This window comes from Xylocopa sonorina, chromosome 4, assembly GCF_050948175.1.
Source record: "Xylocopa sonorina isolate GNS202 chromosome 4, iyXylSono1_principal, whole genome shotgun sequence".
Lineage (NCBI taxonomy): Eukaryota > Metazoa > Arthropoda > Insecta > Hymenoptera > Apidae > Xylocopa > Xylocopa sonorina.
Window position 1 is genome coordinate 6,670,942 of NC_135196.1, and position 26,888 is coordinate 6,697,829.

Sequence of the window (26,888 nt, forward strand, 5' to 3'; positions counted from 1 at the left end):
AAGGAAGTAAGCTTCGAAAGCGCACCAACCTTGAACCCAGAGCTGCTCGACCTTGCTGTGAACTTGAGCGGACTTGAGAGCGACGCAGAACGTAGCCAAAGCGACGATCGCGAGAAAGAGGACCTTGCCTGCGTGCCTCTGCAGGAAGTAGCCCAGCTGACTCAGCTGATCCTGCAGCCTTGCCCTGATCCACACAGCAGACCTCTGACCCTCCGCTTTGCCCTGAGAAACAGAATGAACTAATTATCATTTTAGCCTATCGTCGAAGACGATGACACGACATTTCTGTAATCATCGTTTTCACATCTACACAATTCCTCTCCTTATTTTCTTCTCCCTCGTGTCTCTTCCCGATTTCGTCATCGTTTCGAAATTCTACTTCTAAAATTAGGATTCAGAGGTGCGGAGAACAACGAAGTTCGCATTGTATATCCCGATCGTTTTATTGGCCATAATAGTAGCCTACTCGAAGATTTACGCGTTCTATTTTCAGGCTGACGTTCGGGTCCCGAATAAAACAATAAAAAAGGATGGAAATTTATAGTTCAGATAGTATCCGAAGGAGAGCTGAAAAGTGAAATTTCAGGGTGTCTTTCACTTTTATTGCTCGAGAAAAATCTCCTTTAATTCAAGACAGTATAAACTACCCAAATAAAGTATTAAAATTTAAACAAATGTCTGAATTGCGTAAGAAAATAATTTGCTCGAGTGAAAAAATGTGTCAATTAAATGAAACCCCGCACAATTTCACTAGCCGGTTCGCAGTCGATTCTCGAAATTCGCGTGCGAAACCGTGAATAATCGGGCATAACCGAATTAGCATTTAAATGAACGTGGTCACCGATGGCGTTGCGGCGCGCGAGCAACCCCCGATAAAACAGGCTGCCTCTAACACGCTCGTGCTCCCAATTCATTCGAGCAGGTTTAAGAACCGCCGCGAACGATACCGCCTACGATTTTCAAGAGAAAGAACAGATTCCAGGCAGTTATAGGACGGCGGGGCCGGAACGGCAGCCGAGGCGCTTTAAATTGGCCGCGTGGGCTTTGACGATGATAAGTAGCTGGCCGCGGGTTGTACGTACGAGCGTGTGCACCACCTCGCCGACGAGACCAGTCAGAGGAGGACTGGCAATGGAGAGAGAGTCGACGAGGGCACAGCTTGATGAAGATTGAACGGAGATGGTAATAAAGAAGATGGACGAGCACGGGCGAAATTTCCGAGACCGAAATTCGGGGATGGCGAACGAGGGGAGAGAAAGTAGCGTCCGCGATGACTGAAAAAACCGTTCATTCATCACGAAACCTTGATATTTATTAACAACAATTTGTTCTGTGTCGTGCAAATTAAAATCTTGATACATCTTCGGGGCTAGATTCTTGCTGGCTGTTGTACTGCGTATATTTAATAACGTAACTCTCGAGGTGTACATTTAAGTGGTTTTCATAGGAGACTTAGGGGTTGAAGTAGTATCGTCAGAGGAAATAACGATTCTTCGCGTTTAATTCTCTTCTCGATGGTAAACAAACGATGGTTTTACTTATTGGATAAATGAAATATAATTTCGCGATCGATGGAAACGATTTCCCATGGCGAAATTGAAAACCGTTGCCCCGTAGCCGCGTTACACGAACGTAACCGCGAACCACGCGTAACGCCGCTCCACTCGAAGCGAGCAAGCGATAAAGGGACGACCTAAAACGACAATACCAAAAGGAGAAAAACGGAAGCAAAAAATACTGAAAAAGCGCGCGGGGGGGAACCTGGGTGGAGAGGATTGAAGGGAGAGCGTTGCTCGCAACATTGCGAGCGGCAACGTTGCACACTACCTGGTGGCCGGTCTGACAATGTGCGCCAGGGACCACCCGCAACAATACCTATCTTTCCTGGCCGACAGGGAAAGAAAGACGGAGAGGGAAGAAGGAGGGATCAGAAGGGAATCGAGCATCGCGGTAGAAAAGGAGCGCGAGAGGAGCTTTCCTCCTCTCGAGTCTCCTCTTTCTACGAACTGTGAGGGATGCCAGCCGGAGGGAGAGGCAGGGGGAAGATGGAAAAGAGGGTGGCGCGACGCGGCGCGTGATAGACGCGGAGATGAAAATACAGATTACACACGCTTACGTATCTCGGGGCAGTAGCCAGCACGTCCAGTATCGGATAGCAAGGTTTTCCAGCCAATTAACTCCGGTGCCGCGGCCTCGCGGCTAGCCCAGCAGACTCCGGGTAACTCTAGACGTGCGGACAATCCTCGTCGGCCACATGGTCCCAGGGGAACCACGCCAGCCACGGACCTCCGTGGTACATGCGCCGACTGATGAGCGCGTGTTTACGTTCCCCTGTGAATTCGTTCCTCGTTCTCATATCCCTCACGTTTTTTTCTCCATTTTCGTTTTAGCGGAGGACGATCGCCATCGATCGATCGACGGGGTGGTTCGAGCTGTGGATTCTTCGAGGCTTTGTCTTTTTTGTCAGCTCCGTTTTCTTGTTTTTTTTTTTGTGAGGTGCAATTGTTGTCGAGCAATAGGTAGATCAAGTTGATTGAATTTGGGATAATAAACGTTTTTAAATGTTTGTTCGATTTTTGGGAATGGCGGGGGTAGTAAATATTGCAGAGTGGAGCGAGGAGAGTGTCTTCAGATGTGTCTATTAAAAACGACCAGGCTCGATTCGATTTATGTGTTTACGTTCCCCTGTGAATTCGTTCCTCGTTCTCATATCCTCCACGTTTTTTTCTCCATTTTCGTTTTAGCGAGGGACGATCGTCATCGATCGATCGACAGGGTGGTTCGAGCTTTGGATTCTTCGAGGTTTCGTCTTTTTTGTCAGCTCCATTTTTTCCTTTTTTTTTTGTGAGGTGCAATTGTTGTCGAGCAATAGGTAGATCAAGTTGGTTGAATTTGGGATAATAGATGTTTTTAAATGTTTGTTCGATTTTTGGGAATGGCGAGGGTAGTAAATGCTGCAGAATGGACGAAGGGGAGTGTCTTCGAATTTGTCTCTTCTTATGCAAGCTTGTCTAGTAAAAACGACCAGGCTCGATTCGATTTATGTTGTAAGTTGTAAGTTTTGTAAGCAAATGCTGAGATTTATTAATACAATACGAGGGACATTTATCCTTTGGCAGTGATTTCTTCTGATGGATGATGACAAAATACATATGCATGCGATTGTCTTTTCGTGTTGTACGTATATTCTTGGAATCGTGTAGGTTTGTTGTAGTCATTCTGGATACGTGTATGTTCAAGTTACAGTATTTGCCTTTTACTAACACACTATCTGCATACAAAGGACAATTTCATTCGCGGTGTAAAATGCATCTTAACGTTATGCTGGACGACTTCTATAAAAAGATGTATATAAGAATTTCAAATTTTTTAGTATGCTTTGTATGTATCTCCATGGTACAATTTGAAAGAAATTGAATTTCAGATTCACAAATGTCCTTTGCATACGTAAGTATGTACGTACAACCTATTGTCTCGCGTGTTTCCTACATATGATTTTCGTAAACGTGGCTGCTCGTTTTTTAGATAATTACTAGACTGAACATAACATTCCCTTCATCTAACAATAAGCAAACTGTGTTCAAATAAGCAGAACTATTCGCTTATATATTTACTGAACCAACCAAGATTGTATTAAACATAACAAACCACTCATTTAAGAAATTGCATTCTCTCGACATCGAATACGTCAAAAACAATTTTCACACGAGAATGCCTCGTTAAAGGTGAATAGATTTCCACAACAACTACGCAACGCAACAATATCGAAACGATTAACGTAACATTCGTCATTGAAAGTTGCTTATCATTACCGCTTCCATCTTTTTTTTTTTACTCCCGCAAGGATCTTCTGTGTACGCGTATGCAGAAGAATAAAAGCCATCCGACAGGCTCGGGAATCGGATTCTTATTTTACGTCCGTCCACTGTCAAAGAATTAAACAGCGATTACGATCGACTACAAGCAACAAGAACGGCTTGCATCACTGTCGTCGGGTTCGAGAAGCGAGCAGCCTGACAAGATCTTTATAGTGCCGAGTAATATACGAAAGCCCCGGGACGGCGATGGAAATTCGACGAGGCAGAGGTGGGTTAACGTTTAACGAATTTATGTTATTCGTACTTTTAATGTTTTTCTTACAGCGCGACACGAGGTTTCGCGAGGAGATAGCAGACAGCATAACAGGATCTTATGTCAACGACGGTGGTCCCCGCGCCACGAGGTTGTAATATGTAGATATTGCCCACCACGAGAAACCCCATAAGGCCCGCGGGGACCACTTACGGGAAAAAGGGGGAATTCCACCGACCCTCTGCGGTCTCCTACTCCCTCTCTCTCTCTCTCTCTCTCTCTCGCATTGGCCTGTGTACCAGCCTATATAGACGTCTCGAGAGCGACTCGTGGCGTCTCCGCTTCCTTTTTTCTCCTTTCCTTCACTCTCCCTTCGCCCGTTTCTCCTCGACCCATCTCCATTCGCGGGCTGTTCGCGAAAACTCGGGCACAGGATGGTATATTCGTCCACACGAATGCACACGCCGATATTTCTGATAGTTCTTGCTCGTAAATCAACATCGATAACGTTTCTTCTTTAGCTGTCCATGCGATTTAATAATTTCATTGGTTATGATCTTCGATAAATTCCCAGGACAATTTTATAGCGGATGATAGTACAACTTAAAATAAGTCAAAAACGAAAGATAACAAAAGTTCGTATACTGATCCGTTTCCAAGAAAACTAACTTTGAAAGATTCTCGCATATGCGCCAACAAAATGAAACTCTCCCTCGAATCTTCTCAATCATTTATCTCGACAACGATGCATCAAACAGAATTTAATTATTCTTCACTTTCGTCTTATTTTGGCTTCTGAAGTCGTCTGTTAAAATTTCTCCCACGTTCGTCTCGTATGTACAGCGTCAGTGGAACGCAAGAGCGTTGTACGCTCGCGTCGTGAATCCACGCGCCATCAGCGAAATTGAATAAACGCACACGCTCCACTTGGTACGAGATCCCCGCGTGGGCAGGTCGAGGCCTCTCGTCTGGATGTTGGACACGTGAAAAATCCTCGCGTAGCGTTTAGAATTATTCCCTCGCGATGGAAAAAGTTGCAGCTCCGCGTACGAAGCCTGGCGCGTTGCTGGAGTATGTACGCTCGCCCGCGGGTACGACATGCGACTTGCTGGATAAACGAATAGGTTCTTGCGGTAGGTATGGCTCGAAAGTGTCCGCAAGAAACTCGATCCGACTGGCGCTCTAATCGGACGAGAAATTCCAGTCGGCGAGCAGCTATCCGAAAGGAAAAGCCCCGCTTAGATTCCGGAAACGAGCTTCCTCCGTCTTTTTTGACCGGGCACGTACCATTGCCGAGCAAAAACTGACCTCCACCTCGTGGCGCCCTTCCCGTTCGCGCGTTGATTAACGTAAGAACGCGTGCACTTGGTATCCCCTTGATATACTCTTCCACTTGCTTTAAAAGTATCTCAAATCGCGTCATTTGTGTCTTAGTCGTTGTACAGATGTACAACAGAGTTTGCACGTATCAAAGATAGTTAATGAAAGACTCGATATACTATTTCACTGATCGCTTGCTTTTGAAGTCTCTCAAATTCTGTCATTTATATCTTAGAGTTCGCACGCATCAAAGATATCGAAGATAGTTAATAAAAGAAAATACAATTTTTGCAACAGATTTGTTACAACAGACAGAAGTCTAATAAACGAAGTTCAACAATTTTATTACCTACATAAACCTAAGAGTAACGCTGCACGTTTAACCGCCACAATTATTGGCACCATCTACCTACCGACTATCCCACCGCTTCAGGTTCCATAAAATAAGAGGACCCAACTGCAAAGAAGAGAATACAATCACTGGCTCGCTGCTAATTTCATAATTGTTAGCCCCCGGACGAACAAAGTCCACAAGTTGAACGTCTGAACGTCCGCGGGTCCAGGGTAGGGCGCATCAATCAGGTAATACTGACCCTACGCAAAGGTGCCAGAGGACCGTGGAGGCTTCGAGCAAGCAAGGGGCGTGTATCCTTCAGCAGGGATGAAAGGGACGGGCCGACGTTCTCTGGGACCCATCCATTTCGCCTCCGACTTATTCTATCGACCTTTACGCCGGATTTGCGCCATTAGAATCGGTCTAACGACCGGTTCCTCCGCGTTCCACGGGATTTTCCACGCGAAAACTCTCTCCCTTTCATCCCTTTTGCACGGTCGCTTGCCACGGGGTCGAGTGGTCCCGACCAGAGGCTGGCTCGATGAAAGAGAGCCGAGGAACGTCGCGCTCCGAAAGCGGCACAATGATTGTCTGTCTGTAAACTTTCGGATGCCCACAGAGAACTGTTTGTCCGTTCTGTGGCGGACGCTTTACGCGCGGTTCTAAGTATATAAACGCGAGGTGACGCGAATGTCTCGAAGTGCTGCTTATTCTGAATTTTTTAGTCGCTCAGAATCGCTGAGTAACTCTTGAACCGTCAAGAGAAATTCTGGTCTAGAAGGGGTGGCATCATCGAGCTCCTTTTTTTCTCGAACCTTGCGAAGAAGGTAGTGACTAATTATAAATTATGAATCTTGTGTCGCAGGGAAACTTTTCGATTTGCAACTTTGTGGAGAGTTGTTTGTTCTCCAGAAAATATATTATTTTCTAAAAATCGAAAAAAGTTTACATTGTACATTCTCTAATGGCAGAATGAATAATTTGTTCTTTAAGTAGTACAGAGTAATTGGAATCAAGTTGGTTAAGAGGTTTTCCAACGAAATGACACAGCTCGTGACGAATTTCTAAACGGGGTCGCTGGCGTGGAAAGGCGGTGCGTACAGAAAGGGTGGAATCTTCGAGCTCCTTTTTTTCTCGAACCTTGCGAAGAAGGTAATGACTAATTGCAAATTATAAATTTTGTGTCGCAAGGGAAGCTTCTCGATTTGCGAATTCGAAGAGAGTCGTTCGTTCTTCAGAAAATATATTATTTTCTAAAATTCCAGCTGAAGTTTATTTGTATGTATTTTAATGGCAGAATGAATAATTTGTTCTTTAAGTAGTACGGAGTAATTGGAATCAAGTTGGTTAAGAGGTTTTCCAACGAAATGACACAGCTCGTGACGAATTTCTAAGCGGCGTCGCCGGCGTGGAAAGGCGGTGCTCTCTCAACCGGCCTCCACCCTCTGGACGGCTACGAGGGCCTCTTTCGTAGGTATTATTAGTGTAAAAGCCTCACACGTAGTGTCGGCGCCCTTTAATCTCACTCGAATGGACGGGGCCGACGCAACGTGCGTGAATATACAGCATTATGCTCTCGCTCTCTCGAAACGGGGGTTTTCAGCTGCCAGAAATTAAGACACGATTATAAAATAGTACGATGTGCTTTCTCCATATTTCTCTCTCTCTCCCTCTCTTTCTCTTTCTTCCTTTCGTTTCTCTTTGTGAATTGTTGCTATATTTCACTTCACTCCGTTTCTTGCCACCCGACGTTTTCATGCTCGCTCTACTGTGACTAAGGTTGTCACCTTTTTCTGTGATAAATGTATTTTGCATCCGCACAGACAAACTTCTCGCTCTTCAATTACTTACGCATTCTTTAAGAGTCCTTTCTTTAATTGATTGTAATGTATTTTTTTTTTTAGATAATGGGTAATTTCATTGCGAATGGATAAAATTTAATTCTTTGCAAAAGTCGATTAATGGAATGAAAAGTATGATAGAAATTTCTATGAAAATAAATGCAAATAAGTCCTTATTCAATTAATATATCTCATTCTTTATAAGACATTGTGAATTTGCCATTAGTATGTTAAAATATTTGCTTGATAGTCGTTAACGAAAAGCTGTTCCTTCCTCAACAATTAAAAACCGGAAACGACCACGTTCGAACGAGGAAACAAGCGCGCAGAAACGGCGATCGGTCGTTCCTCAGAGGAAATACGATCACGTGGACGCGCATAAGCGAACGATTGTGTATAGGAGGTGGTGCAGGAGGTCGAGGTCTTTGCCTGTAACTGAATCATCCTCGAGGACGGTAAACAAATTGGAGTAAGTGGAGTCTCGCGATGATGCATGCACACGTGTGTGCATTTGCCCTGGTGCTCGCGCGTACACTACGACCGCGGATAGTAATCAATGCGTATTTACGCGCGTATAAAACCAGGCTGCACCCGCTTCCGGTATTGCGCTACTACCGTTACCCAAGATCAAGGCCACTCGCCTTCGTCGGAGGAATAGCACTTCCGCGAATTCACGTCAGAGGAACGGCGAAATCGGGCACATCGTGACGTGAGAATCGAAATTGGGACGATTTGTAGACTTGGCAGAGTGTAAACCAAAAACATTCTATTCCAGAATGAATGTAAGGAAGCTTTCGAAGCGCATACTTTGATTACATTTCGAGCAAATATCGAAATTATTTTCAAGCAATGCCAAAATACTTTTATTCTTTTCTAAGGCTTCAATTTGAAAATGAAAAGGATTAATTTAAATGCAATCCTTAGTTATACATTTTGTTCTTAAAACGAAAGCATACGAGATACCACAGATCAAGAAGGAATAATCGACAAATGACAGTCAAATCATATCTCTTCTGAAAGCACTAAGTTTCCTCAGATCCAATGTTTGATCAAGGAACGAACAATTATCATCGAGTTTTCTGGAGAAGTAGCGAAAATCGTAGACAGATCGCGCTTAATTTAATTGCAAACCTTAGCTATACATTATTTTATTCTTAAAACGAAAGTTCTTACTACGAGATACTACAAATCAGGAAGGAATAATCGACGAATAACAGTCAAATCTCTTCTAAAGCATTAAGTTCCCTCAGATGCAATGTTTCATCAAGAAACGAACAATTATCATCGAGTTTTCTGAAGAAGTAGCGAAAATCGTGGACTGATCGCACATCGGATTCGGCGCGAAAGAAAGAGGAGCAAAAATGTAACGAGCCAAGGGTACCCTCCCCATCGTTCAGCTCGCGAAGCGCGTGTGCACGCGGAGCATCGCAAGGGCAGTGGCCGTGACTGACTGACTCATCTGGCATGAACGCGGAGCGCACGGCGTTCTCCCATTTCAGGCCGACGAGAAAAGTGGAGCGTCGACCCCGAACAGCGCGTCTCCTCTTTCTTTTTTTTCTTTTCTCTCTCTCTCTCTCCCTCTCTCTCTCTCTCTCTGCTTTACCTTCTCTCTTTACCCGTTGTCTCGATAACGCTGACCCGCCACTGTCACCACCTCCCGCCGATACCGCTCGATTGTGCAACCGCGTAAACGATAAAACAGCAGCGAGCCGCGCCGCGATCGGTCCCGCTTTACTCGCGCCGCGTTCGCCATGGGTGGTAGCGAGTTTAGCTCCCTCGTAGCGTCGCCACGTAATCCCTTCGCCACCCTTCGAGCTCTCATTTTGGGAATTTATGCATTCTAACCGGAGCTCTTGGCTTCTCGTGTGTCGCGCGAGTAAATATCTTGATTGAAAATGGAGAAAGAAAAAATTTTGATAGGGATTGCGAGATTTTTGGTGAGTAATATCGCTTTTGCTTCTCGTGTGTCGCGCAAGTAAAATATTTTTGTCGAAAATGGAGAAAGAAACAATTTCAATGGAGACCGCGAGATTTTTGAGCGTAACATTGCTTTTGCTTCTCTTGTGTCGCGCAAGTAAATATCTTTATAGAAAATGGAGAAAAATAGAATTTTAAGAGAGACTGCGAGATTTGTAAGAGTAATACTGTTTGCTTTGCACAGAGGTAATGTTTGGAGTATTTTTGGTATAATTGAGTGATTGACATTGTACGTATCCAGAATTAGGTCATAGAAGTATTGACAGATAAGTTCTCTTTCGTTTTCCTTGATTACTGTGCGGTAATATATTTTAGTGTGTCTTATCTTTATGCATATTCAATGTGTACGTCTTGTATCTATATTTCGATACGCCTATTAATTTACGTCGCATAAACTGCAGCTAAGTAACGATTAACGTCAAGTATTGTCAAGTCAAGCGTGTGAGATTTATGTAATAACTATAAACTATCATAGGGAGGTGTATTTTTAGAAGTTTCAAAGTTTATCGCTATCCGTGCAGTTGCACAAGCTTTCACACGAGGATATACCAAATTTACATACGTACGAAGTCATTCAAGACTACATTTCCATTGAAAACGATTAGTTTTTACTCTTATTTCGAAGTGATAGTGAATCTTAGGTCATCCAGTTAAATATACAAGGAAATCTTGGTCCCACGCAGTTTAAAAGGCGACAACGAAGTCTTAGAGACGAAACGAGATTTAACGAATTGAGAAATGGGATTATAAAGAACGAAGAATAATTATAATTTAAATTTGGTCCTGATTGAACGTCAGAACTGATTTTTGGCACTGATTCTATCAGACGAATCTATTTTACATATACAAATCCTGTATAATTTTATCTTTCATTCGTAATACTGTTTTGCTCCAAATTCAGGGGCCAATTCGTATCGTTTAACTTCCAAAAAAGAAACTGGTAAACGGTAATGATTCAATCTGAACGTTTAATTTACGATGTCAGCTAATGGTAGCGCCGCGCACATTCTCGAGAGGAATTCGCTACGATTATAATAAAATGCATGCATTATTTTCAATTGCTCTCGGCTTGACGAGGAACGAAGCAAGATACGTGCACCTATAATAACAGACGAACCGAGAGTCAGTTCTTGAGAACGTTTTGCTCAAGCTAGTCTCTCTGGGTGGTCACACGAGCGGTTTCCACGTCGCGGATGCATGTACCGGGTTATCCAAACTAAATAGAACACGGTTCGAGCGCGTTTCCTGAACGCACTACCAACGATTAAATCTTCGATCTGCCTGCTCGACATTTTCTTAAGTATCTGCTGTACATGGTAAATTGAAAAATGTACACATTCACGTGCTGTGCACTTTGCACTTGTACGCGCTCATCCACTTTCTACCTAATATATCGAAGAGATAACTTGTAATTTTATTTATGACGGTAAAGAAAATAAGGAGTCTGTACGAATACTTTTTTCAATAATTACAAGCATAATTGAATGAATATTATGCAAATATATCTGAAAGTATTAATATTTTTCATGATACCTGGTGTACAAGGTTTTTCAATGCGATCAAGCTTGCATTAATTACAAGCGATCGAAGCGTATACTCGCGTCGATGTATCCCCTAACGTAGCATCGAGATAGTGTTATTAATTGCGTAAATAACCATTACGCGAGTATTGAATGAACACTGTGCGACCATTGTGCTGTACTATGACGCACTATTGAATGAGTATTGATTAAATGTCCCGTATCAACCGTGAAAGTACCGTGCGAATGCTACACGAGTACTAATGATGGAATACTCTATGAATACTATTATTATGACGCGATCAAAAGATAGGCACGATATACACGACGGTTCAAATAAAGAGAGAATGCATGATAAATGAAATTTTCATATGAAACGAGTGATTTACGATAATGTTACAACCACTTACGGATATTATTAGCATGATCCTTACACGGTAAATTAACGTGAATAAATGGCAATTTCCATGCAATTCCGTTCTGTGTAATACAAGCACATATGTTTATAAATGGCTGGACGGGGACGGAGTTAATGTAAAATGGAAAAGAGCGAGCTAAATTGCGATGTCTTATAACCACCCGGGGAAATTTGTTAACAACATTTTTCTGCGCTAGATTAACACGGATACGTGGCAATTTTGATGTAATGATTTACTCTGTTACGTTAATACGTATCCACGCGAGCTGCTTTAGCAGAATATGCCGACACAGAGGGAGAAACGTGATTGCAATTATAAATCATGAACGCAATTATAAGTCAGTACGAGGGATACGATATCGCCTCCCCTATATGTCAATAATAGTGTTTATATAACAACAAAAATTTACGATCCACTAAAAGCGAAAGAAATTATTACGAAAAACGAATGAATGAACGATATCGTGAAACCGTTCCGCTTCTTTGGTTTTTTTTTCCTTTTTTTTTTTGGATCGTTACGAGTACGTAGCTACCGAAGAAACTGGTTTCAACGGTGGTCCGTAGAAGAAATTGTTAATTGGAATCCTCGGAGGAAATGTGAAAATAAAAAAAGCATTTCTCCTATTTTACGACAGTTCCAGATAATTTTACCGTCTGCATACGGCCACTCGAGGGAACTCGTTTTCTCAATGGGATTCAGATACGTGGGCTCTTCAATCGAGCGCCATGTAAATCAACAAGAATGTCATTCAGCGATACCCAGCCTGATTTAAAGATTATACAGTTTCGCAAACTGTTACCTTGAATAGTTTTGCATTACGAATTGCGAATAAAATGTTGCAAGAAATGGAACTACTTAAAAGTTACCTTTGGATAAATAGTTTTCTAGAATTCTATAAGAGACGGATGAAAGTTTGCAAGCTTGAACGATATTCTGATTTTTTATCGCAACAATTGCATTTTGGATGTGAAATCATCGACTCATAGGTATTGCATGCGAGAAACTTTATTAGGCAAAAATACAGAAACAGCAGAAGTTTTAATAGGTTAGAAGATTTAATAACAAGAAGAGAAGCAAGTTCATAAAACAGACAACGTTACAATATTTAAGTATATTTGATATTCTTATATGAGCGGCAAGAGAGTCTCTCATACTGAGTGGGTGCTTATGAAACGATACGCTTATCTCCCCATTATCATCATTCGGCGTCAAAGTAACATTGCGCTTTATTCGTAACGTTCAGATTTAGATATTGCGAACAATATTACGCGGAACGAGTGTCTGTGTAAATAATCTGAAATATTCTCAGAATCCACTGTTAAAAGGATGCGACTCTGCTGCATAAATTTCTACTAATCAAATTATCGACGAACCTGTAATTTATCAATGCACCTTTCCTCACAAAAAATAGAAATACATAATCCTTTTCATTTCGTTAAAATTACAGAAATGAAAAATCGTATTGGAAGCATTGAAAAGTTACTGGTTAAAATACATAACGCTCGATCGTTTCTGTTAACAACGGAGCCAGCTAAAGTACCGGATTACAAAAGTGGAAAATGGAACAGCGCGTCGCAAGGTGAAGCGAACGACAGAAGGTGTTCGAGATGCTGCAGGGGGTGTGTTTCAGGCTTCCGAGAAAACTCGAAGGGGAGAGAGGATGCCTGCCGTCGAAAGCTCCTGGCAAGGGCTCCGTATTCGAGCCCCGTTTCGAAAGGTGATAGGGCCTGGTTCACGTGCCACGCACATTCTGCCTCGGCATTCGAGATGGAAAGATCTCGAGGGACGATCTCGGTGTCGCAAGTCTGCTCGAGATCATCTTCTTGCTCGTCGCCGTGCTCTCGTCATCCGGGGAGGATTTTTTTCCCCCGTAGAAAACAAGGCGGACGGTGTGTACTCCTTCGACGGGTAGTCGTCGATCCTTCGTCTATCCACACTTCCACAGAGCCTTGCTTCTGTCTTCCTTTCGTCATCCCCCGCTCGAGTCTCACCTTCGGAAACACGTCTCGATGGACCACCCGCGTGTGTGAAAGTTTACAGCTAGCTGCCCGAGAATTTAGAGAGCCGTTCGTGGAAAGGGTACGCTGTACGCCTCTTCTAAGAGCGCAACGAAACTCGCCGTCGCTGTGTGAAACATCGTACTCGATAAACTGTTCAGCAGCCTCCTTTCAGCTGACGATAACATCGCCGATTACGGGGGCTCTTTGCGCTCCCTCGCCGCTGATAACTTTATGCGGAAACGGACAACGACAGCTTACGCTGGCTACCTTTAAATAAGATTCTCAAGCGCTCGGAACATCGCAGATCCTCTTACGAGAATTACACTGTCGATAGACAGGTTGAATTACAATCGCGAGGCAAAAGGAATATGCGAATTTCTACTTTTTCCTTCTCGTTAATGTCTACTCAAAGATAACCAAGTGTACGCGTTCGTACTTGGCTCTTAGATTCATTAAAATTGTAGTTTTGCAAGTGTAAAGATGTGCTCACGATATCTAGATTCTCAAACGCTCAGAACATCGCAGATCCTCTTACGAAAATTACACTGTCGATAGACAAGTTGAACTACAATCGCAAGGCAAAAGGAATATGCGAATTTGTATTTTTTCTTCTCGTTAACGTCTACTCAAAGATAACCAAGGGTACGTGTTCGTACTTGGATCTTAGATTCTCAAGCACTCAGAACATCGTAGATCCTCTTACAAAAATTACAGTCGATAGACAAGTTGAATTACAATCGCAACGCAGAAGGAATATGCGAATTTCTATTTTTCCTTCTCGTTAATGTCTACTCAAAGATAACCAAGGATACGTGTTCGTATTTGGCTCTTAGATTCGTTAAAATCGTAGTTTTGCAAGTGTAAAGATGTGGTCACGATATCTTGTCCCAAAGAGGATCGAAGCGAAGTGAACACGGCGCGGCGCGCGCGGTCCTACTATTGCCTACGTCTAGTTAGCGTAACTGGGTTCCGCGGAGACTTCGATGCCCGCATAAGCTATATCTACCTGCAGAGAGCGTGTATCTCATCGATTGGACGGCTCACGGTAGGAGAGGCACGCGCTATTCGATTGGTAAGCCAAGGAACGCCTGGCCTGTGCGCGAGACTACTACTCTCTCGCCTTGTTTCCCCTTTTTATGGCGGACAGCAAATTAACTGGGAACCTACACGCACCTATCTTAACGATACACTACCGCTGCGCCGGGTTACCGGTATCTGGGTGGCATTATTTGTTTAATACCGTGCACGAGAATAAGACAAACATGTTCCCCTTCAAATAATGCGAGAATAGTGTACCGTTTTACGAACGAAGCAACATCTTGATTGCAAAGAGAAGTGCAAACGATACGTGCTATGTTCTCTCATTCTATTTCAAATATATCGGAATTATAATGTAATCAAATTTATTAGAAAGTTCCAAGGAACACAGAAATTTGCGGATGATTAGTAAAAACATTCACGACTTAAAAGTTATTATTCTCGGTTCGAAGAAAATGATTTGTCTCGTTCGATTACGACAAAACGCATCGTGGTCGCGTTTAGAAGTACACAAAGTATACGAAACCCGATAATACCCATCGAAAATGATAGAAACGCTTACCTTCTCGAGTTGGTCCAACGCTATCGCCGCATCGGTCCAGCTTGGCCTGATGTAAAGATCCGATTCATGCCGTTGCTTCGCGTTCTCGACGGTCTTGACATTCTCGCTGCGAATTTTCGACGCGCTTCCGTTCTGCGACGACTGGGAGCCCTGGGGGCAATGAGAACCGGAAGGGCGTCCCGCTAGGATCCCTGTGGGGCCGGACGCAGAAACCATGATCCGTCATACATTCGCCCCGACACAAACCCACAGTGAATGATTATTTTTAATACTATCTCGCGGCCGTCGCGACGTCCGTTCCCCTCGATATCTCGTTGTTTACCATCCACCCGCGGTCTACTCGTTACGATTATACTGGCCGCGACGCGTGCTTCGTGGCTCGATCACGCTGCTTCGTAGTACACGAACACGCGTACGGGAATAGAAACGAGAGGACGATTTCACTGAGCGCACTTGTTAAACGGGAATCGCACCGCTGCTTCTCCGCGAACCTGTCAAAGAACACTTGTCACAGCACACGGTCGATCGGTCTCTGTTGTTTATCGCGCGATTCGTCGTCGCCACCACGGCGTTCACGCGACGAGCACGGCAATCGAAATTCGCGCACCAAGTACAGAGAGTATCTCCTGCGCATGCGCGGCTGTATCGTGCCCATCGATGGTACACGCACGAAACGGACCGAGGTTCGGTTTTTAGGTTAGCTTCGTGCCGCCGTACGAGCGTAAATACGCGGCCTCTCCCTCCGCGCCGATTCCACCCGTTATCCTCTCTCTCTCTCTCTCGCCCTCTGTACCTTTCTTTCGCTTTTTTTTTTTACTCTCAGATGCGGGACCCTTTTGCTCCCTTTCTCTCTTCCTCCCGTATCTCCCTCTCGCGGGACTCGCGGTACCGCCGACAAGCACGAGGGCGCACACGCGAGTTCGCTTGTTTTGAAATATCACGCGACAACCGGGGCACACGAGGGTGTCGCCTACGTGCGGGTGGTTTTCGCGGGAAACGGTCGCTTCTTGTCGGACACACGTGCCTTCCTCTGCTTATGTCACGCGAACGAAACGTGTACGACACGTACTACGATCAACGAAATTCTCTCGCGCGTTCACTCTCTCTCTCTCTCTCTTTTTGTGTCTCTCCGTCGACGCGATATCGAGAGTGGCACTCAGGCCACGCGCACTTCAGTGTCACTGTCACGATCGTTGTCACTTGACACAGTTAGATGTTGTCCGTTGGTCCGCGCTCCGCACGACGGGATTCGCCACGGTTACCGAATTCGTATAAGCGCGGCAGTGACGAGCATCCGGTTTACACAAGTGGAAGGCGTAGGCGACGTGAGAGGACGGGAGTGTTCCAGAGTCCAGCGAGGGCAGCTGTGGAGTCTCGTTTAAGTCCGCTAGTCTCTCTGTCACGCGTTCTAAAACGACGACGCCGTTGTCGTCGTGATCGGACACCGCCGTGCACGACCGCCACTTAGAGCAGTCTAAGTCCGTACTAAGCGAAATGCGGTACCACATTTCTTTCGTGGCCTGCGTTCTGCGCCGGCCATAGTTGACGGCCCCCCTCCAACGGCGCCACTCACCGAGATCGGAGCTGCACAAACATTCAGGACCGTAATTCCACGACCGCGCTTCAATGAACTCCGTTCCAGCCGGCTCGAGACTTTTAAACGTTTAATACACCTCGCGACGATCGAACGCGCGTACTGTTTTCTGTTCCACGAATAATTAATCGTTACAACAAATTGATTAAATACCACGCCATATCTTGCGTACACGCTTGTCGTAAACGTTGTTCAAAAATGCTGACAGAACGATACAAATTTCATACTAAATGTCGCTATATAATTGCACGCGTTACGAATGTTTCGTACGAACGCAGAACTCGAAGATAACTATATTAATTCGCATCTTACACGAAAGTTGCACGATAATTCCGTCCACTTTTCGCTAATTCGATGTCTTTTTCTTTTCGTTACACATATTATTTATAACATCGCGAGAGAATAACGCGGGAATAATTAAAGAAATCGATTTAAGTTAGCGCACGGTACATCCCAATTTTCGCGGCAGAACGGTACGTCACTGCGGGTACCGATGACGTCGGAGCCGAAATAAGTCGAGCTTGGCCGAAGCTAACGGAGCTGAGCCGTGATTGGCCGATTCAGCGTGGCGTTCTACGTTGCTAGGATACGGCGATGTGCCATCCCAAGGGGTGCAGGGGCCACGACGCGGGACCACACACGCGGTACCATTTCCCCTCAAGCAAAAACACTACCCACACACGGTTACTCTCGTGTGACACGCACGAGGCACACAGTCGCCGCTTACAGATCGGAGCAGCATCTCCGTCTCTCTCGTCCCCGTGCCTCTCCCTCGATGCTTCCTCCTCGTCGCTCCTTTGCCACGAACACCAACGCGGACAGCCTCGTACGCGCGTCTCGGTTCTGCGTGTTTGTAGAGAAGATCCGGACGATTCATAAAGCGCAGTGAACGTGGTCGACGTGCGGTGGAGAGTCGAAGACGAGCGGAAGAGGGCCCACCGATGTACAGAACGTAAACACGACTCCCTTACGGGCCTCTGGAGATCGAAATCGCTGCTGCTCGCGGCAATATTAATCGGGACCGGAAATACGGGAGTTTACTGCTCCGGCAGCCGCAACGTCTCCTCGCCACCGCCACTGGAACGAATCTGCATAATTGATTATACGCGTCTCCCCTGCCACTGGTTATGATTTGATTGGCGGCCGCAACTATAGGGTTCGACCGCATTCTCTCTCATCTCTCCTGTTATTATTGCTATCTGCTACGCGTACGTAATCGAATCAATTCGGTTTCACGTGAATCGGCTCTGATAATCTCCTGCATCGAGTCGTAGAATAAGAATCAGTGTTCTTTCATTTCAGAATTACACGCGTGAGAGATGTCGTTTTGTAGGTTGAGTGCATCTGAAATTAATGAGGGACGATTGTTTAGCAACGGTCGAACGAGAGCGTGCTGCGCGCGGAAGTGGAGGAGGCAACCATTTTTTGAATGCCTTCATTAAGCCACGGGGGAGAGCGTTACACCGGACGATTAACTTATTAACCTGTCTTCATAATATCTGCATAACGATGCGACTTCATTAGGCGTCGTACAAGGGGCTCGATCGTGTGCGTGCACGCCTGTTGCTCGCAAACGCGTGTACATGCACTGTCGAGACGTTCGTTGGGCGCTTTACACGTGAACCTCGAGGTTCGTGCGAGCGCGCGCGCGTGCAAGAAGGAGCATGCGAGCCGCCGCAGCCGGTGTGAAAACAGGGACAGACAGCAGGAATTGTGGGTGTGGAAGAGAGAGGCGGCGAGCCAGGGAAATTAAATAAGAGGGAGAAAGAAGGAGCGAGACAAAGTGGCAGATCGAAAGAGGTAATGTATAAATACGCGACCACCCACCGCGACACCGAGTCCGACACCCTGTTCCGCCAAATACGAGACAATTTTCGATTCCGATACGGGCAGCTGTTTTACTCTCGTTTTAAGCTTCGATCCTGGAAACCTTGCAGCCGTTTTCATCGACTATCTCGATCATCTTCGAAGGATAGATCGATCTGATAGTCTCTAATAGTCCGACAGGACTCTTGCGTCGACGTTGAACACGACAGAAGGGATTGGAGCAATGTTAATTGTACCACAGGCAGGAAGCACTGAGTCACGTTAGTCTAAAAGCGGTACAAAAAGGCACCGACGCGTGTTATTTGTGTGATAAGAATATCGATAAGAGAGTAGCTACGTAGAAACTGAAGGGGTAATAAAGAGCCACATTCACAATTTAGGAATTGTGAATTTACCCTCGTTTAGAGTAAAGATCGTTGCGATTTCCAAATTTTTCGTCGCACGTCAAGGAAAGAAATTGTTTACCACGATGGCAACTGAAGGGGTAATAAAGACCCACATTCACAATTCAGAAATTGTGAATTTACCCTCGTTTAGAGTAAAGATCGTTGCGATTTCCAAATTTTTCGTCGCACGTCAAGGAAAGAAATTGTCTACCACAGATGGCAATTTAAAGGCACGTAGCAGAAAATGGATAGATGTCACTGTACATTGCGGTGGCGGGTTCGACGAATGCACCCCACTGTAGTTGCCGATCTGGCGATAAGGCACAGCGTGCGGAGGGGCCGTTAATAATTTTTACGACACTCTTAACTCGCCACCCAGTATTAAGCGGTCCTCCGTAGAAGACGAGCTTTGATCTTCGCCGACGCTGCATCGACTTAATGAGCGCGGGAGAGAGACAGCCTGAAACGGACCGCGGGACAAGTCCCCTGTGCATCTATTTTCCAGGATATGCACCACTGTACCTCTGGTTGCATCGCTGCAGGCTTTCCATCGAGTGAAACGATGCAGCTGAATAAAGTTATTCTTAATTGAAACGTAACGGTACTGCGATCTTACGCTTTAATTGCAAAGGGATCGGCGGAAGTGGAAAGCAAGACGTGTTTACGAGGATAAGAATGTTTTCACTCGGTGAAAATAACTGTTAACATTTTTCTGTCAGCGAAAAATGTTAGTCAAAATGGTTTACGAGAGGACGCCTATGTATGGCAATAGAAATTAAGGGAATTATGTTATCGTTTTGACCTTAACATTTGATATGTACAATTTGGTAGATCGACCTGCAGATTTTATACCAGCGCGTCGTTTCTTCGTTTAAGGGTATCGAAACATGTCGAGAATCGCCACCGTAACAACTAATTAACATATGTACAATCATTTTGCGGATTATCCTTCCGACTCAAACAACCCGTTGGCGATTCCATGGTATTCCATTAAAGGCACCGTCTTTTACCACTTTATGCCCCGTCCACACCTCTTATCTCGCTCGCATTCTCTTCATTAGCGATCCTAAAAATCACAACGTTGAAAAAAACCAAGAGCGCGATTTAATTAAAGCAAGAACAGCCACCAACGGCGGACTAAATAAACCGCATAATTCAATTTCTTGCTCCTTTTCCCGAACGAGCACGCCACATAATAAAAAGCCACCGATCGAAAAGCAGAAAATGTCTCGAGCCTTCGGCAGGAGCAAAACGAAGCGATGTCATACGCGAGAGAAATAAAGGAGAGGGACACGTCCAAGGAAAATAAATACCACCAAGACCAAAAATCTAGCTAAAAAAAAAAGAACACTGTTGATCAAAGAATATCTAACATACTTGTAACACAAAAATTTACCAAAAAAAAAAAAAGAAGAACTATATCCATTCAGTACACCTCGTATCGTTTGAAACTAAATGAAACCTGTTAATAATTCCAATGTTAATTAACAATCGCCACCAAGAATCAGTGGAAAATTAGACAAAGATCAAACCCAAAGGTGAACAAAACGAAATGGTAACTTTCGACGATTAGTGTAAGCGAGCAACGTAACCAAACGGAAGAAGAGAGAAGAGAAGATCGTATCGTTCGAAGCTAAATGAAACCTGTTAATAACTCCATAATTAATTAACAATCGCCACCAAGAATCAGCGGAAAATTAGACAAGGACCAAACCCAAAGGTGAACAAAACGAAATGGTAACTTTCGACGGTTAGTGTAAGCGAGCAACGTAACCAAACGGAAGAAGAGAGAAGAGAAGATCGTATCGTTCGAAGCTAAATGAAACCTGTTAATAACTCCATAATTAATTAACAATCGCCACCAAGAATCAGCGGAAAATTAGACAAGGACCAAACCCAAAGGTGAACAAAACGAAATGGTAACTTTCGACGGTTAGTTTAAGCGAGCGACGTGACCAAACGGAAGAAGAGAGAAGAGAAGAAGTGTCGCTGGCCATCGAGCGAAGGGTGAAAGAAGGAGAGGAAGCAACGGTGGAACGAGAACGGTGAACGGACGTGGGGCGGGTAGAGGAGAAGTCGACTACTTCCCTTACGCAAGACGACTCGGTACGCCGCGTTCGTTCACTGCGTTGGCCGCGTTCAACGGTGCGTGCACATGAAAGACACGGGAGATGCTATCGGCCACCAGGACGGCTCTGGACTTCTCCGGACCACCCACCGGCAAAATAATAAACACGGAATGCGGCATACACGTCCGTCCGTCCGTTCGTCCCGTTCCTCCGACCGTTCGTTTGTTTCTATTTCGCAGATACCATCGAAAATAAGGTCTCCCGTCGATACCGCAGCTGGCCATCGCCGATACTCGCCTTCCACCGGCTGCTGTGCCGCTCGAACCCTGGTTAATTCGTTCAGGACTCGCGTTTACTACCGATTCGCGCGACACGAGAGCCTAGACGCTTTACTGTCTCACTTCTGTCATTGCTAACCAATGACGATTTCGCATTTTCATATCGCAATTCACATATTTTCTTTTTCCCAAAAATTTCTGCTCGTGAATATTTTCTTCAAGTGAACATAGTTTGGAAGAAAGTGTATATACTTGAATTAACTAGGATCTGTTAAAAATTTCCCTATACTTTTAAAGTATATCAACTTGAAAATTCATATCAGCACCAGAAGCACCTCTCCATCTTCTTTAACTGAACATAGTTTGGAGCAAAATGTATATACTTGAATTAACTAGGATCTGTCAGAAATTTCCCTATACCTTTAAAGTATCAAAGCACCAAAAACATCTCTCCATCTTCTTTAACTGAACACAGTTTGGAGCAAAATGTACATACTTAAATTAACCAGAATCTGTTAGAGATTTCCTAGACCAACATATGTATACTTTGAAACTATATCAACCTGAAAATTCGTATAGACACCAGAAGCACCTCTCCATCCACGATATCTTTCTCGTCCATCGATTTTCCATCCCGTGGAATCGCTGTAGAAAGAGATCGTTAAGCTCGATGCGGAGATGACTAATGCCAAGGAACGGAGAGGAGCGGCTTGGCGGAACAGGCGATCGTCCTTTACCATTGTAACGAGGCGAATCGTTACTCTTCACCGTGAGTATAGGCGTTCAGCCTGTTCACCGTGTAGGGTATATATATATATATGAGATAGGCGATGGGGATCGTAACCCGCGGCTATCTGCATCTACGCCCGCTACCGGTGCTCCTTTCGCCGATGGATTATCTACGATACGTCCGCGGCGGTGAGGCTGGCTGGCGCGCCGCCGGAACACCGCGGGGACCTCGACTTCCGGTGTTAGCCGTGGCCGCGATCATCTACGAATTCCGTTCCGGACGGTGGAATTGTCATTATCTTGGTTGACTCGGCGGATTCTTTGTGCCTTCCCCGGTTTTCTCCCTCGCCGCGCGGTGCCTGTTGGAGATACGATCTACGGTGGCGGTCGTTCTGATACCCGTGAACGGCGAACGGTTAGCGATTGGTAATTATCGGACGATTACGCGTAACGTAAGTCACGCGTTAATTAAATCGCGTTTCTTTCTCCTTTTTCTTCTTATGGTTATGGTTATTGATACGTGTGTGTATGTGGAGATGGAAATCGAAGTGGAGGATACTTCGACGACGATCGCTTAGGTTAACTAGCTTTCAGGATAATAAATATCGACGTAGATGATGCATGGTACAATCACGATTATTAATCGTATAATTAAAATCGATGAGAGAGTAGATTTTTAACTAGAAACGCGACACTTTAATTTCTTCGATGTCATTGGGGCTGGTCTACAGCTTCTCGAATGCTCCGTTCGAATTCATGCTCTGCCTAGCTTTCCGACAGGACCGCTAATTAGACCGCGAGAAATGACAAACGATCCTCGCGAAATGAAAGAATCCCTGCGCGTCGTTCAGAATCGAAGAGGAGGGACGTGTTCCGGACAGATTAGAATTAAGTTCCATTGAATGGGCTCCGAGTGCGGCAGCCTTGAACTTCATTAGGGAATTGGTACAGAAACACGGGCAGGGGAACAAAGGCGTGGAACACTGGAGAGGCAAATAAGGAGGAAGAACGAGCCCACAGGTAGACGCGGAGCCTGTAGAGAAATAGAACATGCGCGAGAGAGAGAGAGAGAAAGAAAGAGCTGAGCGCAATGTAAGAGCGGATTGGAGCGAGAGGAACGAGGGCGAAGGATATCCGACTTACTAATTGCGGCGACGTCGGTGGTCCGTAGACACACCGCGGGCCATGACGAAAAGCGATATGGTCAGAGCAGAAACTCGCCAAGGGCGCGGCGTGATACATCTCCGCGGTTAACCCGAATCGAAATCGTAAATCCAGCTCGCATGATTTGTAGCGTTTCGCTTAAGGTAGTTACCCTGTACAATGTTGCGCTGTTGCTCGCCGCGGCGGGAGTTAATGCCGTTCAGAAGCACGGCCACGAAAATGTACAACCGTTACTCATGGTTCTGCTTGCGCGCACCCCTCGCAACAATAGTGCGTAGCCCGTGCGTGCACCATCGCGTTGCCATAAGCCTGTTATTTATGGCACGCGACAAACCTGCACGGATGCGGGACAATAAAATCGCGATTTTTGAATTCCGATGGCCGCCGCGGACTTTTCAAGGTGCGCGCTGCGTCTGAGAAAATTATTGGCGCAGACACAGAAGGCAAGGCTCGTTCGCAGCGATGTCGTCTTCTGACCAAATTTTGTTCATATTCTCGCAATTATGTTATATGTTTATGATGTCACTAGTTCTTTACTTGTATTTTATACCATCACAAAGATGTAACATAATTGCGAGAATGATATCGCTAGTTCTTTACTTATATTTTATACCATCACAGAGAGTGATATCGATAGAGAGAGAGAGAGAGAGAGAGAGAGGTAGTTAATATTGAATGAATTTTAATCGTTATTAAATATGAAAGGCAAAAGTTTAAGAAGACACTATGATTTTAGAAAAAATCGAAGGGTGAATTGTGAATTCAGTATTTTCTATGTTAACTGTGGAATTTCGTACTTTTACCCTTTTCTGTAAAGATTACAAATCCATCGATAGATCATTTTGGTCCCTTCTGATCTTCTCAGCGTTATGCTTCCCTTTTCTACGTTGAAACAATTCAATTACGGTGGCTTACGATCCTCCCAGGTCCTCGTGTACTGACCGCTGCTCCTTCAGAGGTGTAAAGCTTGTATCAACGAGATAGTTATCGCAGCGTGGAAATCGGTTATCAAGACAAATCTCGAAGGCTCTACACGAGACACTTTGACGAGGGTTGCAGCAGATTATCCGGGCTTTTCACGCTATTTCGTTCCACCGTGTACTTTCTCCATCGACTAGTTTTCGCGTAGCAGGCGGGGCTGCTCGCATTCTGGCCGCCTCGAGGCGGCTGAGAAACGAAAGAAAGGGTGAACGGAAGCAAATTGAAAAATGAACGCGCATGCCTCCTCGAGCTCGGTAGTCCCCGCTGATTTATTCGTTTCATTTGTCTGCTTTTCAAAAATCTTATCTCATTAGAGACTTTGAGTAACGAGTAATCTGAAATTAGCTATAGCAACCACACCCCGTTCCTCGTGGAGCGTACACATAAAGAGTGAAAAATTACATCGCGCTGTACCATTTTCTAAATTGATTCTTTCCAACTTATAGATTTATGGTAATTACATACTCGTTCGTATACAATATCGTATTTTACTTCTTTCTCAATCAACTTAAGCTATTTTCGTTAAGTCATTATCATAGATATCACAAGCAGTTAATTCTTCCTCTCGATCCTTTTCGAAGAACCTTCTAAAACCACCTTGCGCTTCGAACCTGCATTACAAACGCGATGATCGCAGCCATTATTGCTTAACAAAACCCAACGATAATTCTCTTCTATTATTCGCCAAAAGTATTCAACACGATTTAACCGCTCGTGCCAACGAGAACACAAAAAAGCGCAACCATTGGCGAACTTTTCGCTCGACGAAGAAAAGGGCAAGCTTTCATCCTTGACTCGAGACTGTTCGCGCTGCGGGGTGGCCATTCACCCCCGACTGCCCAAATATCTGGAAACAAGCCGTTCGTCGACTACCTACGAAAATTGATAGCATTCGAACGACGTCGCTGCTAATTTCTTCTGGAATTATTTGTTAACTGGAACAGCGAGCACAATGGTCGTTGGCCATTGAAGCGGTGCTCGTTGACAATGGCTCATTGTAAGGCTGTCGCGGCGCCATTGCGCCCGGTCGTCGTATGCAAATGCGAGAAGAATTAAATATATATCTACTGAACGATAACTTTGTTCGAATTAGCATTACCTGCTCTTATAAGTGTTGCACCGCGTCGAGGGATATGCCGTGGCTGTACGACTATGTATGGGTTCACGTGTTCATCGCGGGTGAGCTCGATGGTGGTCCGGAGACGTGATACCCGCGAGAAGCTTCGCGGACCTTTCCTCCGTTACTTTCGTTCGATTCCTCTGTACCAGCCGGTTCTCCTGCTTGTTTTGCAATATTAGCCATCCACGGTATTGATCGACTATTACACGAACGATTATTATTATCGTTTTCTGTTATGATTATTCTCTGTAAAGAGATTCCAAGAATTGCAATGGTCTCTTTTGCAATTCGTGTATTCTCTGTAAAGAGATCCCAAGAACCTCTTTTGCAATCCTTGTTCTACATTCTATTTTTGATAGAAAGTAACAATTTGTCGCATGACTTTATTATCGCGTGGAAGAAAGTATTATTAGTGTATTAGTGTGCATCAGACACTTAGTTACACTTCTGCACGACAATATTTCAAAGTATTTCGCAGACAATATTTCCATCGTGCATGAATTTTATTCCAAGGCGTCTTCGATAACTAAAATCGAACGTATCGAAGCAGATCGGCAACATTATCGTCGGTCCGTATCGACGGCCGTCGTTAATCGCGCGGGGGCCAGCAAAACCAGCCGCTCGTGGGCCCCATAAAGCGTAGATCGTAGTGTCATAAAGCTAACGGTGCCCCGTTCCGGGCGCGTCGAATTTTCGTAGCCGACCGGCTCCATTACGGCAGCCGCCCCCATAAAGTAGACCGTGGCAGGGCCCCCGCGTTCCTGGGTCCTCCGCGTTCCCCAACCGCGGCCCAGTTCGACCGGAGTTATCGAGACGCGTCTCCGCCGCGCATTGTTTCGAACCTCGAGCCAGTGTTTACCATCGTCGACGGCTCCGTTTTTGCGTGGCCCACCGCGGGGTGGTCCCGAGGGCGAGCCCGCGTAAAAATACCAACGAGCAGGACGCATTGTTCCGCGCGGCCACCCCCTCGCGAGGCGAGCCGGCGCGTCCGCGCTCGAAATCCAGAAAGTCAGTAAATTTTCGTGCGCGCACTACCTGTTCAAACGGGCGTGTATCCGCTTGTACGCTCTGTTTGCGTAGGACGGAGACCACCCAAGTCGAGCGACGCCTCTGCCTGTATCCTCGACGTGGAATTGACTTAGCGGAATCCGGGGCGAGAGGGACGACGGGCTGAGGGGGTGAGAGGGGTTGTGCCGGGCGGAACGAAACGGCGAGAGAGCGGGAAGGGAAGAGAGAGAGGGCCGGTTTGTATGTAAGCAACGAAGCCTTTAACCCGACCTGGTCCAGCACGTTATTTTTCATCTCATTGTCCGTCGACAGGATCACGACTCCCCACGTCGGCCATTCGAGAGTCAATGAGGAGCGACCAGCTTCTTCCTCTAGTCCGCTACATTTCGCTCGATTCTGGCAAGAAACCAACTGGCGGGGTTCTTCTCCCCCTCCCACGAATTTACAGCTGGTCCTTGGTTGATAACGAGACCTTTACTCGAGACAAACGGATCCGTGTGACGGAGGAAAAAGTTGTGTGGTCGAGGTTTGACGCATTTGTCGGCTCTGACGTTCTGATAAGGGGTGAGGGATGAGGGACGATCGATCGATCGATGCTTGCATCTCCACTCGCGACATTTTAGGGTATTCGTGAATGATAAACGGTGATC

General features: G+C 45.3%; 1 protein-coding gene and 1 long non-coding RNA gene across 5 annotated transcripts in view; one reads left to right on the forward strand and one right to left on the reverse strand.

Annotated features, from left to right (window-relative positions):
- The window catches only part of Ptc (protein patched), a 49,469-nt gene extending 34,070 nt beyond the window's left edge, over window positions 1–15,399 (reverse strand). For all 4 annotated transcript variants that reach the window (XM_076893332.1, XM_076893331.1, XM_076893329.1 and 1 more), the window contains exons 1-2: window positions 15,083–15,399; window positions 30–222 (exon numbers count right to left, since the gene is read on the reverse strand). In XM_076893332.1, coding sequence (XP_076749447.1) covers window positions 30–222; window positions 15,083–15,298 — 409 coding nt within the window. In that variant the 5' untranslated portion in view covers window positions 15,299–15,399. The remainder of the gene's footprint in view (window positions 1–29; window positions 223–15,082) is intronic.
- On the forward strand, window positions 1,161–4,325 carry LOC143423222 (uncharacterized). Its single transcript, XR_013101806.1, has 3 exons — window positions 1,161–1,182; window positions 3,845–4,086; window positions 4,143–4,325. It is a non-coding gene; the product is annotated as an uncharacterized LOC143423222 (long non-coding RNA).
- Window positions 15,400–26,888: the final 11,489 nt, after the last annotated feature.